Genomic DNA, 14,991 nt, shown 5'->3' on the forward strand with positions numbered 1-14,991 from the left:
CTGAACCTTTAAGACAGGGGTAGTCAATTAGATTTCAAAGAGGTCTAGTTAGAGAAAATTTTCTGAAGCAAAGGTCCGGAACATCAAAACGACGAACTTGCGTTATCATTCAGTACTATAACCTATAGTTGTATCAACACATGTTTTTAGTCAACAACGGACTGTCAAATCAAATAATATTTCAGTCAGTTTTCACATCAAACTGGAGGGATAATAAATAATAACTATTCAAATAATAAATTCTAAATTTAAGTAAACTAAAGTGCCTAATTTTTTGAAAAAATGTAATAAAAAGTGTAGCTTGAAGTGATGAAGTGTAGTCTTAACCAATTTTATAATAAACACTCAACACATCATAACAAATGAACAGCTGTAATGCCTCCTCTTCTCTTTCATTTCCTCTTACAGAGCTACCACTTTCCTACTTTCTGTTGTTCAGTGAGAAACGTGAGCTCCAGCTAGCATATTGGAGATCTATGAGATATTCTGGTTTTGAACTGCCCGTGGGAGGAATGTACATGTAAAAATCTGTACATTCTTGATTAAAAGTCATGTGAAATCTCTTTATCTTTCGTCTCCTCGGGTGTGTTTCCAAAACGTCTCTGGTGAATCTCGCGGACTCGACTCGCAAGCATCGGTATGCACAGATTTGATTGGCTGAGCAGCGTCACATGAGACGATTGGAGCACATGCGATTGGTCTGTGAGCTTCCTGGTCCTCTACACCAGTACAGTAAATGCTAGAAAAGCTGCGCGGGTTAAAATAGAAACGCTCCGTCACGAGGTAGTAAGTCTCAATAATAAATGTGCTGTAGGTCGGCGGTCCGGAGAGGACGGCGGCTGGGTCCGGATCCGGACCGCATAATTAACTCCTACATCGTACATCCATATGCTCCAAAAGGTCATATTTTGGGCTGTGAAGTGTCAAAATAACACCTAAACCACATTTTTGCCGAAATATATAATCCTCATGCACAATCATGCTGAGCCAAAATGTCAACCTGACATTGTGACATCCCACCTTGCTACATCCAGGGACAGTATTTTTCATGAATGTCTTGGTTTGGTCCCTCAACATTATGCTTATAATGAGTAACACCACAATGGCTGTAGCTGCTGCCCTGTGCTCCTTCTTATGTCTACAACAACTACAAAGCTGTGCTTTCAGAATATGTTCTCCATTTACAGGAACATCGAAAATCACCAATTATTCAATTATAATCCTTCTTGCCTTTACGGGGTGGCTGTCAGCTGGTTTGATGTGAAACCATGACAACCAATTCTTCTCACACTTCGGGAGTATTACAACATCTTGAGGTGAGGCAATAATTTTATGCCTAACGAAAAGATGTAATAAAAAGTGAAGTGTAAGGCTAAGTATCTTTACTATGGCCCATCAGGAACTTATGGGCCACCACCAGTGTCCCCCAATTCTGATTCAAAGGCCCTGAAGAAAAAATATCTCATTCAGCTTTTTACTATGAGTTCTAGGCTTCTACATCAACATACAATGCTTCGCTGAAGTTTGTACAGTTTTAATTATTTTTTAGAAATTAGAAAAATGTGATGTCACATGCTGGTGGGTTGCTTGCTGATATTGCCAGGCCGTCAATCACATCAAATCAGATCCGAGCACACCCACACAGTCCTGTTGAAGCTGATTAGCTCAGTTCATGAGGATTCAATCCATTGACTAAGGATCATCTCATAAATAAATAAATAAATAAATAAATAAAGTTATAGAACAAGTGACTTATTTAATTTAATATTTATATGATGGACAGATAGAGTATATCTAAGGGAATGTATCACAACATTTATGGCTACCTGTCTGTAGAAGGGCCTCTAAAACAGACATAAAAACATGTTCACAGACAACATAAATTAAACTACGTGGTACACTCTGTTGACCTTATAGGAGCAGTATGACTTTCTAGCATACTCATACACACAGACACACAAACGCATACCTACCCCCACCCCCTACAAATGACTCAATGTTTGGGCTGCTTATAAAAATTCCTCCAGTTTAATTTGAAAATGTTGACAATTTTGGTCTGTTTTGAGTTCAGTAGGCAGCACATTCCACATGTTAGCTTCCTTTATAGAAAAGGACATCTGGTCCAAGGAGGTATTCCAGTATAATACTTTACAGTTCCCTGCAGTAGTATCTCAGCTCCCTAAAAAAAGCTTCACTAACAAAGCACAACACAATTACCAATGAGAGACTGTTACTTCATTTAGACTGTCCATTAGTACAGCAGGCAAATGTATTTGGTTGGGTAAATTACTACAGGCGGAATAAATTACCTCCTTCAAGCCTGCTCATCAGGTCTGTAGTTTGCTGCATCTCCAGATCAAAAACTGCTCTGATGTGGCATGACAAACGAGAAATTGCTGAAAATGGTTCTTTGTTTTTGACAAAGCAGTAAACAATGTTGCCAGCCAGGACAGCCTGCTGTATCGCTTTCTGCCTCCTCAGATTTACTTTTTTTCCTTTTTTTCAGCTCTATGGACATCAAAAATGCACTTTCTTGAATGGGCTAAACTTGTTTTCTCACTGATGGCGGTGTCTGCTGTGGCTTATTCTGTAATTCTGCTGACTGGTGACTGTTTTTGACTGTGTTAGTCCATACTTAACATCCTAGTCTCATCAAATGTGGTGAAAAAAAAAAAAAAATGACACATTCTCATTGGCTAACGGAGACATTTTGAGGGATTACGGCTGACGCTCATGATTCTTTTCTCGATTCACCAGTTCTGCATTTAGTGTAAAAAGGAAACAGCCAGGTAATAGTAAAAATCACAGCTTCCCAAGAGTTTAATGTGATGTCTTATAATATTTTGCAATAGCTAGCAATTTTTCACATTGGAGAAGCTGAAACCAAAATGTATGACAATACAGCGTTATTTTAAAAGCACACCTGTTTAACAGTTGCCAGCAGCAGCAACCAGATAGTACAAAATCATTGCAAGCGGTCCAAATATGGCTTTTGCCTGCTGGGCAAATACATTTTTACTTCCACAGTCCTGCAGTAGACAGCTGAACTCTCACCACAACTGGCAGGTTGGTTTTCATTTCAAAATCACCTTTCCTTAGCGTTTGTGTTTGAAAACTGAGGCTGTCATTTCCATTGTTTCAGCTTTTTTGAACAAATCTTTCCACAAGGGCAAAGAGGTTGATGTGATTTGTTGCTAGATATTGGCCAATTTCCACACTTGTGTGGGAGCAGATCACCGTAAGCCTGGCTTTCTGCCAGGGAGTACATTGCTGGGTAATATCATCCCCCTGGCAACGAGACAGATCAAATGAGTACCATGTCAGCTGACCCTGTCAGGTGACCCAGGTGCTCTGCTGTTTGATCATCCCGTCAATAAACCTCCCCAGATGCCCTTTGTTGTTAACAGCTACTAACTGTCATGCCAGAATCTAGTTTGTATTTTTTTAAACTGCGTGGAGATGATGAGAGCTAGGAAAAAGCCAAATAGAGAAATGCGCAATAATAGAAGAAGAAAGAAATGGTTGGTTTAGTCTTTTGACTTCTAATATTGATGCTTTCACTAGTGCTGAAACAATAAGTTGATTAATTAATTAGCTGGCAGAAAATGTATCAACAATAATTTGGATAATCAATGCATAGTTTAAAGTACCTTATTGAGCAAAAGCAATAAACGTTCACTGGTTAAATCTTGTAAAATGTAGTAATTTACTGTTTTTCTGTTTCGTTTCATTGCAAATTGAATATCTTTGGCATCTTTTAGACAAAACTGGCAGTTATGTTTTACATGCTACAGCTGTGGTTTCCAACCTTTTTTGCTTGTGATCACTTATTATGAACCCTTCATCAAAGGGTGCATGTCTATTATGTTGCGAGATGTTCAATCGAAGAGTTACTTTCCCCTCTCAGATTGTTTTATCTGAATTATTACTGAAAATCCTCAAGAAAAAAAAAACTATATAGCAAGTTCATAAAAAAGCAAGCATTGTGTGTTGTCTGGCACTGCACTAAAGCATTGATAAATTAATCAAAAAGGTAAAATCAACACTTATAAATAAACAAAAACTGAAATGAAAAGTAGTTGCAGCTCCAGTCCGAATTACAGTACTTCATTTCTACCTTTATCCATTCCATTTTCATGGTCCCTCTGTCCTTCAGGAGACAGCAACAAAAAAAGCAACAACAAGAAAAAAAAAGTCACTGGGTTGAAACCCTGTGAACAGTAGAGCGAGCACTCATTAGTGCTTTTGATGCCCCCCCCCCCCCCCACACACACACCCTTAATGCAAAGGACAATCACTTTACTCTTTCAGTAGTCTATTTCAGGTTTTAACATTCGCTCAGATGGCAAGGGCAGGTTCTCCCTCAGTCTCAATCGTTACATTTTTCTCTCTCACCTCCATTTGGTCTGCTGGAGCCAGGTAACTCCCATGGCTAGAGTAGATAACAGCAACCATTATCAGATTCCCAGCCTTTAAACAGTGGCTCGGCATCGATCGCTGTAGCGACTGGTTTCAACTGCCCTGCCTGTATGGTGCCAGAATGCTCGGGGGGGACGAGGCCTCTCCCCATCAACGACAACCTTGACCTGATGCCTCAGTATGAGAATATTTATATTTATTAATAAGTTATTGAAGAAGACTGCTGACTCAATCTCACCATATGCACGTCAGAATCACCATATCATGCTATCTTGTACCATCTATCCATCTTATTTGAGAAACATGAGCTGCCACTCCTGTAGACTCACAGGCAGAAAAAAACCCAGCAGCTCCTAACTAACAAGATTACATAAGTGATCAGATTACTGAAAAACTCCCCAATCAATTAGCACAATATATCATGTACATAATTACAATACTACCCAGGCAGGAGTGATAAGTATATATTAAATATTTTAGACCAACAATGATATAATTAGAGATGTACCAATCTAATATGCTAGACTGGCATCAAAGCCAGACGTGTATCTGCCATGATGTGACCAACCAAGTTTCTTGTTCAGTGTCGGTATAAAAGTCATTGTTTCCATCATTAGCTACATTTTTTTTGTCATGACAAGGTGCTAATCCTATTTTTAGTGACACATCGCTGGCTTCATGTTACCTTACATTAAAAGGTCTTGAATCAAAGACATCACAGTGCTCAGGGGAAGTTCTTAGGAAAACTGAGTACTGGTGTTGAACTGCTACTGCTACTAAGTTAAAGTGAGTTACTGATTGTTATTTTTTTTATATTTTATAAATATCCTTGCTAATATCACGATAATGATCTCAACCACTGTGCTTTTTTTCTCCTAAAAATGCATTTTCTACTGTACAAGCTAAGAAGCATGTGTCTTTTTTTTCCCCCCTTGCCAGCAAATGTTAATGGCTTTGACCAGTGTGGCCCCTGTGTGCTGACTCCTTTGACTGAAACCCCTCTTTCTCATCCAGTGCACTCAGTTCTCCTTCAGTCACAGCGCATTGTTCAGAACTGAAAGAAAAGATGACATGCTCTTCAGACTCTAACCCCCTAGAGAGCGACAGCAGGGGAAAAATAAATAAATAAATAAAAGAGGCTGAGAGAAGAAACATTTCCTTGTCCTCCGTTACATGGACGGAGTGTAATAGTCTACAGGAGGAAATGGGATCATGTTCCAGAGATGGACAATGAAGCGCAGAGGCCAGCCAGGAGGCAGGAAAGGGCTGACTCGACGCGTGTGTGAAGTGTGTGTGTGTGTGTGTGTGTGTGTGTGTGTGTGTGTGTGTGTGTGTGTGTGTGTGTGTGTGTGTGTTTTGTATGCGCAAGCTTGTGTCTATTTGCCTCTGTATGACGTGTTAACATGTTCACAGGACACATGAGGACATGCAGCATGCGTAATACTACAGACCTATTATATTGACCCAGGCACACATTACTATACACAGTAGCTGCACTGTCGCTCGATCAGCTTATTCAGACAGTATTCCACACATTAAACTCCAGCCAGCTAATGCCCTCTGAGGGCTGTCATTGCAATTGCTAAATGAATAAATCAACACAGTGACACCTTTGCACAGACACACGCTTTCTTTTCCTCCTTTACTAAAGATGGAAGTGGCTTGAAATAAAGATTCACACAAGAATTTGCCCTTTGATGGAATTTTGCCTTCTGCTGCTGTCTTTTACAGAAAAGCACAAACAGAAGCCACACAATTCCATGCAGGAGTTGCGTCCAAATCATCCGTCTCATTTATTGGATGTTAAGCTGGATGATTATTGAGTCACATTTGTGTGTATGTGTGAGAGTCTCTGTCGGTGTGTCTTTGTGATCCAGAGATGCCATGTACCTTGACTGCAGGCGTGACTCCATCCTCAGCCGTGCTCTGCCCGTTCTGTCAAGAAAGCAGATGTGAGATACAATCAGAATGCGACAGTGCATATATCATTTGTGTGTATGTGTGTAAAAGAAGGGAGACACAGAGAGTGTGAGTGTGAGAGTGAGAAAGAAAATTTGCAAGACTGTGTGGGTGGCAACAGTCCATTGTATCCAGCACTTTGCTCCTCAGCTGGCAAACCTAATAATCTAAGGCTGAAGAAACACAGAAACGCACATCCATCGTCTGTTCCCCAATAGGTAAGTCTCTGAAAAGGATAATCATTGTTATTTGTAAAACAATGACTCGACGTGTTGATTATACAGAAGAAGTGGGTGACTAACTTTGAACATACAGAAGGATTTCAGTCAGATTGGATGATTAGGTGTGTATCTTGTTCTCTTGGACACAAACATAGGAGCATCATTTGCATTTGCATTTATTCATTTAGCTGACGCTTTTATCCAAAGCGACTTACAATGGCTATACATGTCAGAGGTCACACGCCTCTGGAGCAACTAGGGGTTAAGTGTCTTGCTCAGGGACACAATGGTGGATATGTCACAGTGGGAATTGAACCCAGGTCTCCCACACCAAAGGCAAGCATCTTATCTATGCGCCATCACCACCCCTAAGCATCATAAGCAGAAAACGGGAGATTTTGTGAGATTTTATGATGTCATGTCAAATTAGGGTTGCTTGTCATTGCCTGTGTAAAGTCTAGAGGCCAGAGAGACACTAGAGCGAAAAATACATCAGTAAGACTCCTGGCAATACAGCTAGCTGACACATGGCATTAATACATCAATCACGATCGAGTGAGGGTCACAGAACTTCACATTGTCGACAATAGGAGAGTTTTATTTTTGTTTGTTTGTTTATTAACTTTTTCCTCTGGACCCCAGACCTTCTAACTCAGTTGAGATCCAAAAAAGCAGCACTGGATCCATCTCAACCGCATAATCAATGTCGAATGCAGATATTGGTTGAGTATGTCAAACTATGACTTGTGTCATCAGTTTTTGACACTGTACTTACACAAGGTGTTTTATCAGTGTTTGCAGAAAGCAGGACCAGTTGAAGTCCCAGTTACAGCCGTCTCATATCTTCCATTCTTACAAAATATGATTTCTCAAACCCTAAAAACAATAGGGGAATGTCAAAATCAATGCTGCAGAGGCTGAGCTATCCTGATTTTTAGTGGATTTTACAGGACCTTACACTTCCCAAAATGCAATTTAACAGTGTTTTCCACCAGACCCTTACTTTCTTCTAAATGCATGTGTCTTTCATACTTAAAGCTAGGGTAGGTGATGTATTTCAGAAGAATTTGTGTTACATTTGTTGGAATTCTCTCTACATCCCGATAGCAATCAATAAATCGCAAGCTGGCTACCTCTTATCACTAGTACATCGACCTTACCATGTAACATGGGCCTTTTAAGGATGTAGCTTATAGATGTTGACTGTACCTCTGAAACATGTGAAAATAAATCTATGATGATAACTGACCCCTTCCAATGATCAAAGAAACACTCCTGGCTCCAGAGTACAAGTATTGTGGCTAAGTGTGAGAACACCCTAAATAACAACTCCCACCCTTTTCCGCTTTTTGCTTTGTTTTTCCATTACAGGGGGGAGACCTTGAGGTTGTTCACTTCCTCCATGCCCTCTTCCTCTTCCTTTACAATGCACAAAATATGACAGGCAGGCAACACAAGCATAGGAGATGTTAAGGAAGCACAGGTAGTGACAGGAGAGCAGCTTCGCCAGGCTCTTGTATACTGAGGGATATAAAAGCTTCTGAACAGAAAGAACACAGACTGGGGATCTGATTTACTGTCGCTGTAATACCTCACAATCCTGTACGTTCTCTTTTATGCTGAGATTGGATGTGTTTTGGCGACTGGATTCACTTCCTTATTTTCTGCTTGGAGTTTCACTCCGGCAACAACCCACAGCTATAAATTGGATGGGCCAGACATTTTTACAGACCAACAGTTGGACTTTAATCATGATCTCAAGAGAGGCAATTTAATTTAGCCAAACCATGCCAGTCATAAAAGCTGTAAGAGCTGTAATGTGAGGTGACATGGGAGAAATGGAAGCAATTAAGCAACCAAGTGCAGTTCAACGTCAAGCACAGATGTGTATTAAGAGTGGTAATTTTAAAATAAACAAGGGGAAGTGCAGTGTGTGTTGTTATGAATGGGCTTAGCAGACAAACTTAATCTCACTTACAGAAACAAAGTGAAATCTTCCCACCTCACTCCATATTCAGACTCTGTGAGGTGTGTGTGGTTGGCCTTGCTTAACCCAGTATGGTTAAGACCAGTGGCGGGAATCCTAAAGTGTATAAGTGCAACTGTCTGAGAGTGTGTGTGTGTGTGTCAGAGAGAGAGAGACTGTGCCTGTGGTCAGCAATGCCTTCCCAATGTTGCCGCTCAACACATTTCAGCCTCATTAGCTTTGCATGGCTGATCCAAGTGGCCCAGTTAATGGTGCTTTCCCTCCCCTGGGCTTCCTCAATGAGTGCGCAGGAATGCACAGGCATGCAAACACACAGCCACATAAATACGCTGTAAGTTGAATACATTAATGAACAATCGTGATTTCAGAAACATCATAAGGAAGTGTCTGAACTATACTGTGTAAAAATACACAGTTGATGCACAAAAGTTCACTGCGAGAAATGTATAGGCCATAAGCATGCTGTAAACAGATTTACAGACCAACGTATTTAGCAAGCCAGAGCCAGACAGTAGGCACTTTTAATTTCTCACAGGACTCCTATATGATTAGACAAAGTAAACAATCTCAGAGCGCTGATGCTGTGTGTGTTTGATAGATAAATCTGTGTTTTAACAGCGTGATTAGAGCAGCGCTGCCCTGTAACTAGGCAACTAAGAAATACAATCACCATTCTTTTGTCTGTGCCAGTAATCCTATCTGAGTGAAATTCTTGTAATCTCACTTGCCAGTGAGTATTGAAAGCAGGTCACATTACTAATGTCCTCTTCTGGTCAACACCAGAAAATGGACAAAAGCATCTCTGTCTTTTTTAAGTGTGTGCTAAAAGGCTTCACTGCAACATCAGCAGCCATACCGAAAAGAGAGAAGAAATTGTTTGTTTTGTTTTTAAAAAGCACCAAATCTGCACGTCTGCCTACAGATATGACGGTGGCTGGATAATATACAGTATTGGCTTCACATTTTACTTTTAAAAGTCAAAAGGAGGACTGACATTCTCAGGGCGCTTATCAAGCAAAGTGTTGTGTTATCACATGCCCACACAGCCCTACACCACTCCCACAGCCCAGCTCAGGTGTACCATAGTTCCCACCCAGATTAGCGGCAGCTATGCCCACGCTCACACACACACACAAAACTGCTCAGGTGTACACTGCTGACCACGCCTGGCTAGCAAACACAGCACACATTCCGTCTATTAACCCTACTTCTCCTCTATATGGCCCGTTGCGTAAGAGCTGGGGGGAAAAAAACTCCAGTCTAGTTGCACCAAGTCTCCTTCTCTCTCCACCATCTAGGCTTGTACAATCCTGCCAGAATCCCCCCCCCCCCCCCCCCATATTAACAGAGTCAAAATGCTTGAAGGAATGTGAACCCAGCATTTTTGCACAGGAAATCTGCAACAACTAAATACTGACAGAAGCATGATTCAGATCTTCTGGAGGACCTTCACTAACCTAGTAATGACGGTGGACAGTGCAGGTGGCAGTGACTCAACCGGGACAGGATAGGAATGATTGGTTGAAGTGCCTTTATCAGAGATGATTCACTGAGGATAAGTTAATTTATAACAGGCGTGGTTCGGTCATGATGAATAAACGGGCTCAATAAAACAAATCTTTTTTTGAATAGCTCTCTTTGCGTGTTTCTTTCTCGCTTGTCTTTGCCACCGCTTCAAGCACAAAAGGCGCTGTAATCTGATTTCTATTCATGACACCTTCTCTGCTTCCAAAACACAAGGGCTTACATAATGAGCAATGAGGAAATGAGACTTATCAGCTGCCATATCATACATAGCACATCACTCTGCCCTGAGGAGAATGGTTCTTTTATGACTTTTTTTTTTTTTTCTTCCATCCTTTCTTTTCCATCTGTCCATATGACTGGGCAGACTCCCATTGCTGTGCTCTCCACCCGCCCCCCCATGTTCACTGGCATGGCCTCCAGTCCCACTCACTCTTTCTGCTCAATCAATCTGAGCCCTAAACAGTCTCTCTCTGCCATCGGGAACCAAAGTGTGCAGCTGGCTTGATAGGTTGGTCACAGAGATAAATGGCCCAGATCCCATTCTGACTGGCAATGACGAGTGTGATCAAACTAAGAACATACACTGGTTTTTGGAGGCCAAAAGTTGATACGCGAGAGCAAAAATAATCTCTCCTAATATAAAAGGCAGATTTTTTCACATACTGTGTTTTTTGCAATGATCTCACAAATTTGGAAATCAAAAGAGTTACCATTACACGTACCAAGACAGGGCATTTTTACAGTATTAAACTTAACACTCTTCACAGGCTCAGCACCACCATCTGTTTAGCTGTGATATGCTACTCAGCCAACGCATGTGCTGACAAATACTGTAAATAGTGGAGTATGCAGGACAAACTAAGTCACGATTACACGGTTTCCAAATTACTAAAGTGATTCTTTATGCATTATGTGCAGGTGTTTCATTCATCAAGAGCATCAATATTTGTTAGCGCTACCATTAACTGTAACAACATTAACTGCACAATTAATACTGTCCTTAATAGAGGTAGTACTGTTCTGATTAATTACATCGAGACTCATTAACATGCCGTTCATGCATTAGGCCAGGTTCTGAGTGTAACTGCAATCACTTTTCACTAAATTCTTGCAAATCATTTCCTCTGCATCTTTTTCTTGGCATTCCATCTATTAAATTTCCACTCCCATCAAATCAGAGAGGTTATCTGGGCCGGGAGACAGAAAAGAGAAGCTTCATCTATAATCAGACCCATTTCTTGTAAAGCTGATTGAGGACACTGTGTAAAATTGTGCACCGAGCTATTCATCAGTGAGATCAGACACACAAAACGTGGGTATCACAGGCTCGCCTCACCTGCTCAATTGGTGGACTAATTCACAAGAGGGGATTCTTACAGCTAGCCTAATGGGGCACAGGTTGATTTGCAGCTCATCACTGCTCATCACAGCCATGATGTGATGAGCATATTCACTAAAACCTGTCTGTTGAAGAGGCAATTGAAGAGTTCATGAATAATGATGCCACAGCCGAATAAAAGGGACCTGAACAACATTTGGGACCACACGTCTCTCTCTCTCTCTTTCTCTTACCCTAAATTCTACAAGTTATGCACTATATTATGGGAAAATTGTAAGACTTGCTCAACAATGGCACCCTCTACCTGCTGTGTAATCAGACACTTTTGAAAAGGCAGGTTTGTTTAAGTAAAACTCTGCAGAGGAAACATAATACAGCATGAGACTGGTGACACAAGTGCGAGGGCTAGCATATTTAAACTGTAAATCGTGAGGAAAACTAGAATAATTCTGCAGTCCCCATTACAAAAGTCAAACTTAAAGTAATACATTATTACATTTTGATTGTATTACATTGTTCCACATATAGGTTGTCAATTTAATGATCCACATAAGCCAAAAAGGGTTTGTCCCTGCCCCTGTGTGTGTGTGTTCCTATGTCTGAAATGACTGGAAACCACTTTACAGGTGAGAGCATGTACAGTTCCTTCACATCACATCTTCTCTCTGCTTCTGAGCTTTGAAGTGGAAATGCTCAAGAGCAAGAGAAAGTGAAGTATTTCTAACTTGAGTTCTAAAAAGATACTTTTGGAATCAACTGAAACTCTCAAATGAATTGGTAGCCTAATAATAATACATCCCCATATTGGTTAGGATTGCAAATCATAGCCACAAGATTAGGTGATGAGAGAAAAGTATAAGAATTCCCTCTAGACAGCCCATTCATCAATAGGACAAACATTATGAATAATTTAGTAAGTCTATATTCCCCACAGCCATGTACACATATATATTTTTAAATAAACAAACAGAGTGGGTATTCAATTATTTCAACTTAACGCTCACTGACTTTTTCTGGGAAGTGGAGACTACTATAAACACCTTGAATTGAGGGCTTAGTTATGTGTCCATAAAGATGCACACCGTGTTAGCCATTTTACTTGTAGTACCTGAACTAAATCAAATTTAACTCAATGAAAACTGGTCAAAGAATACATGCAAAACGACATCGACATAGTTCACCTCTCATTACCTCCGTTTCGAGCTGCACTAGTTCCATTGTGGGCCATGGCTCCGCGATCTGTGCAAGCGGCATTTTCGCAGGATCTTCAGTTACCCCCCTCAGTTGCTCAAGTAGCCAACGAATAGGGTCTTCCCAGACTTGGCGGTGCCGCTCCTGTCAAGTGCAGTTCACTGAGGAGCACCTCACTCAGGTCCAAAGTCCAGGTGGTGCAGATTTATCAGCACTTCGCTCTCTGCTCAGAGAAAAAGACGCGCATGCAGACGCTGCAAGCACAACCAGGAGCTTTACAAACAATTGTAATCCTTCGCTGGCGTTGGCTGGCCACCTGTGTGTACTGGCTGAAGGTGATAATCCAGCTTGAAACACCATAAAAACCAAACAAACCTTGTGTTCGTCCAGGTAACGCGCGTTGGTTACTCAGGATTTGGGTTTGACAAGCGGGAGAGAGAGGACAGCCCAACACCGTGACCCTTTAACAGGGTTTTGCAAGAGTCTAATGGCACCTACAGGAATTAGCCAGACAGTAAGAGTCCGTGCTGTCTTTGCAATCGACGTGGTATCAGAGCTGAACGTCTTCCTCCCAGTGTGCTCGTGGCTTCTCCCGGGCAGAAAGGAAGACTTCGCTCTGTCCGCTTGTTTCCCAGCAGTGTGCGATGCGCGCAGAGACCTCAGTGTAGCTCTGTAGTACGAGCACGCTCCAACTCGAGCTGTAATTGGCAGACTCCAGCAGGATTTCATCCAGCCCTCTATTTCTATTTGTCCCGCCCAGGTCCGATCGTGCCATCATGCGGCAGGCAGATGAACTGCAAATACGTAATGCAGACTGGAGCCTTCTATTAATGAACGGACTGCTTGTGGTGCAGCAGGTGCATCAGAGGAGTACAAACCCTCTACTCAAAGGAAAGCCTGCCAGTCAATTCATAATGCCATTGGATTGCAGCCAAAGAGCACTGAAGAAATATGTGATTGCATAATGTCCGCTGTGAACTCAAGGCTGGTCACAAAAGATGGCAATGCAGAGTGTGCAACTGACTTTTCAATATGTTTTTAATTTTACAAAAATATATTTAGAGCACATTCCCTTTGGACCCATATCACCACTCCCTCTAGGTCTAAAAACAACACACATTGTTGCAACACTTACATAATAGGTTACACAATAAATACAATGTAAAGAACAGAAGAGACTAGAATCTGGGTCGTGACCAGTGCTGTTTGATTCTGTCCTGACATTACATTGATGCAGCTCTCTTTTCATTGACAACAGCTCTTCTAATGGTCCTTGTTATCTTCAGTGATATAATACTCCCATCCACCGTCAACACTTCTCAGCTTCATTCACTACCGAGTGGATTTTGCTCTTGGCTAGCTTTGGTTACTATTGGCAACTGAAGAGCATCAAACCCCCCTCGCCGTGGATGGATCAGATACATTTTTGATTCAAATTAACATGTAGAAGGCATTTCATGGAAACAAATGTGAAAAATGAATTGACATGGTGTGGAGCCTGTCTTTTGATGTATGTGTTGTCTCAGTACTGTATATGCAAAATGCTGCTGCATTGATAAAGCCTATTTATCATACCAACCTGCATTTATCAGTCTGAGTTCTGTGACAGGTTGAACACACATCTGAACTGGAGAGGGAACATTTCCTATCTAACAGCATATATATGACATGTGCGGATTTTGGACTTCCAAGCTGTTAACTTGCAACACCTTGTCTGTTCCCTCCAGAATTACTGTCACATGCATTCATGTCTGAAGGTTTGCTGCAGTTTCAACCTATTCATATTTTCCTTTATCTTCCTGTAGAGGATTTGTCTGTATTTCTGCGCACACAACATGTTTACATGATCTATCGTTTTGAAGCAATGCTACTTGTGCATATGGACACAATAAATATGATGTGTGTTAACACCTGTTTGTTGACACCTTTTCCTCCAATTTTTCACACACCAGGGAAGAAGGAGGAAGTCAATGGAGAGAGAAAGCTCTGAAGGTCGATGTACAGCAAATTTATTTTCAGACAATACCATACCACCTAAGGGTGGTCAGAAAGTAAGATTACATCACAAAGGGGCTTGTATCTACCACACTCACGATGGATGTACCAGTAATATTCAAAGTCACTCCCATCCCAAGCCTCACATTAATCAATTTGTCTCAATGATGGATAAGCAGCTGCCATAGGAACACTCATAGAACCTCTTAATGCCATATTGGTGTTTGTTATTTAGTGCAGCCGTACGACAGACCATTGCTCATTATTTTCTCTTCTCCTCATCTCTCATTCTCTTTCACCTAATTTTTCCCTCACCATCCAATATATCCAAGACAAGTGACACTCTGATGCTG

At 41.2% G+C, this 14,991-nt stretch overlaps 1 protein-coding gene across 2 annotated transcripts in view; it reads right to left on the reverse strand.

The window, feature by feature from the left end:
* LOC119910514 (ribosomal protein S6 kinase 2 alpha) overlaps positions 1–13,316 on the reverse strand; it is a 112,045-nt gene extending 98,729 nt beyond the window's left edge. Inside the window, exons 1-2 of one of the 2 annotated variants that reach the window (XM_038729169.1) lie at positions 12,644–13,316; positions 6,310–6,354 (exon numbers count right to left, since the gene is read on the reverse strand). In XM_038729169.1, the coding sequence (XP_038585097.1) occupies positions 6,310–6,354; positions 12,644–12,706 (108 nt within the window). In that variant the 5' untranslated portion in view covers positions 12,707–13,316. The remainder of the gene's footprint in view (positions 1–6,309; positions 6,355–12,643) is intronic. The other variant, XM_038729170.1, reaches the window with a different exon arrangement.
* Positions 13,317–14,991: the final 1,675 nt, after the last annotated feature.

Source organism: Micropterus salmoides, unplaced genomic scaffold, assembly GCF_014851395.1.
Source record: "Micropterus salmoides isolate LMB-PRFRI ecotype aquatic unplaced genomic scaffold, ASM1485139v1 Ms_hic_scaffold_19, whole genome shotgun sequence".
NCBI classification, from domain to species: Eukaryota; Metazoa; Chordata; class Actinopteri; order Centrarchiformes; family Centrarchidae; genus Micropterus; species Micropterus salmoides.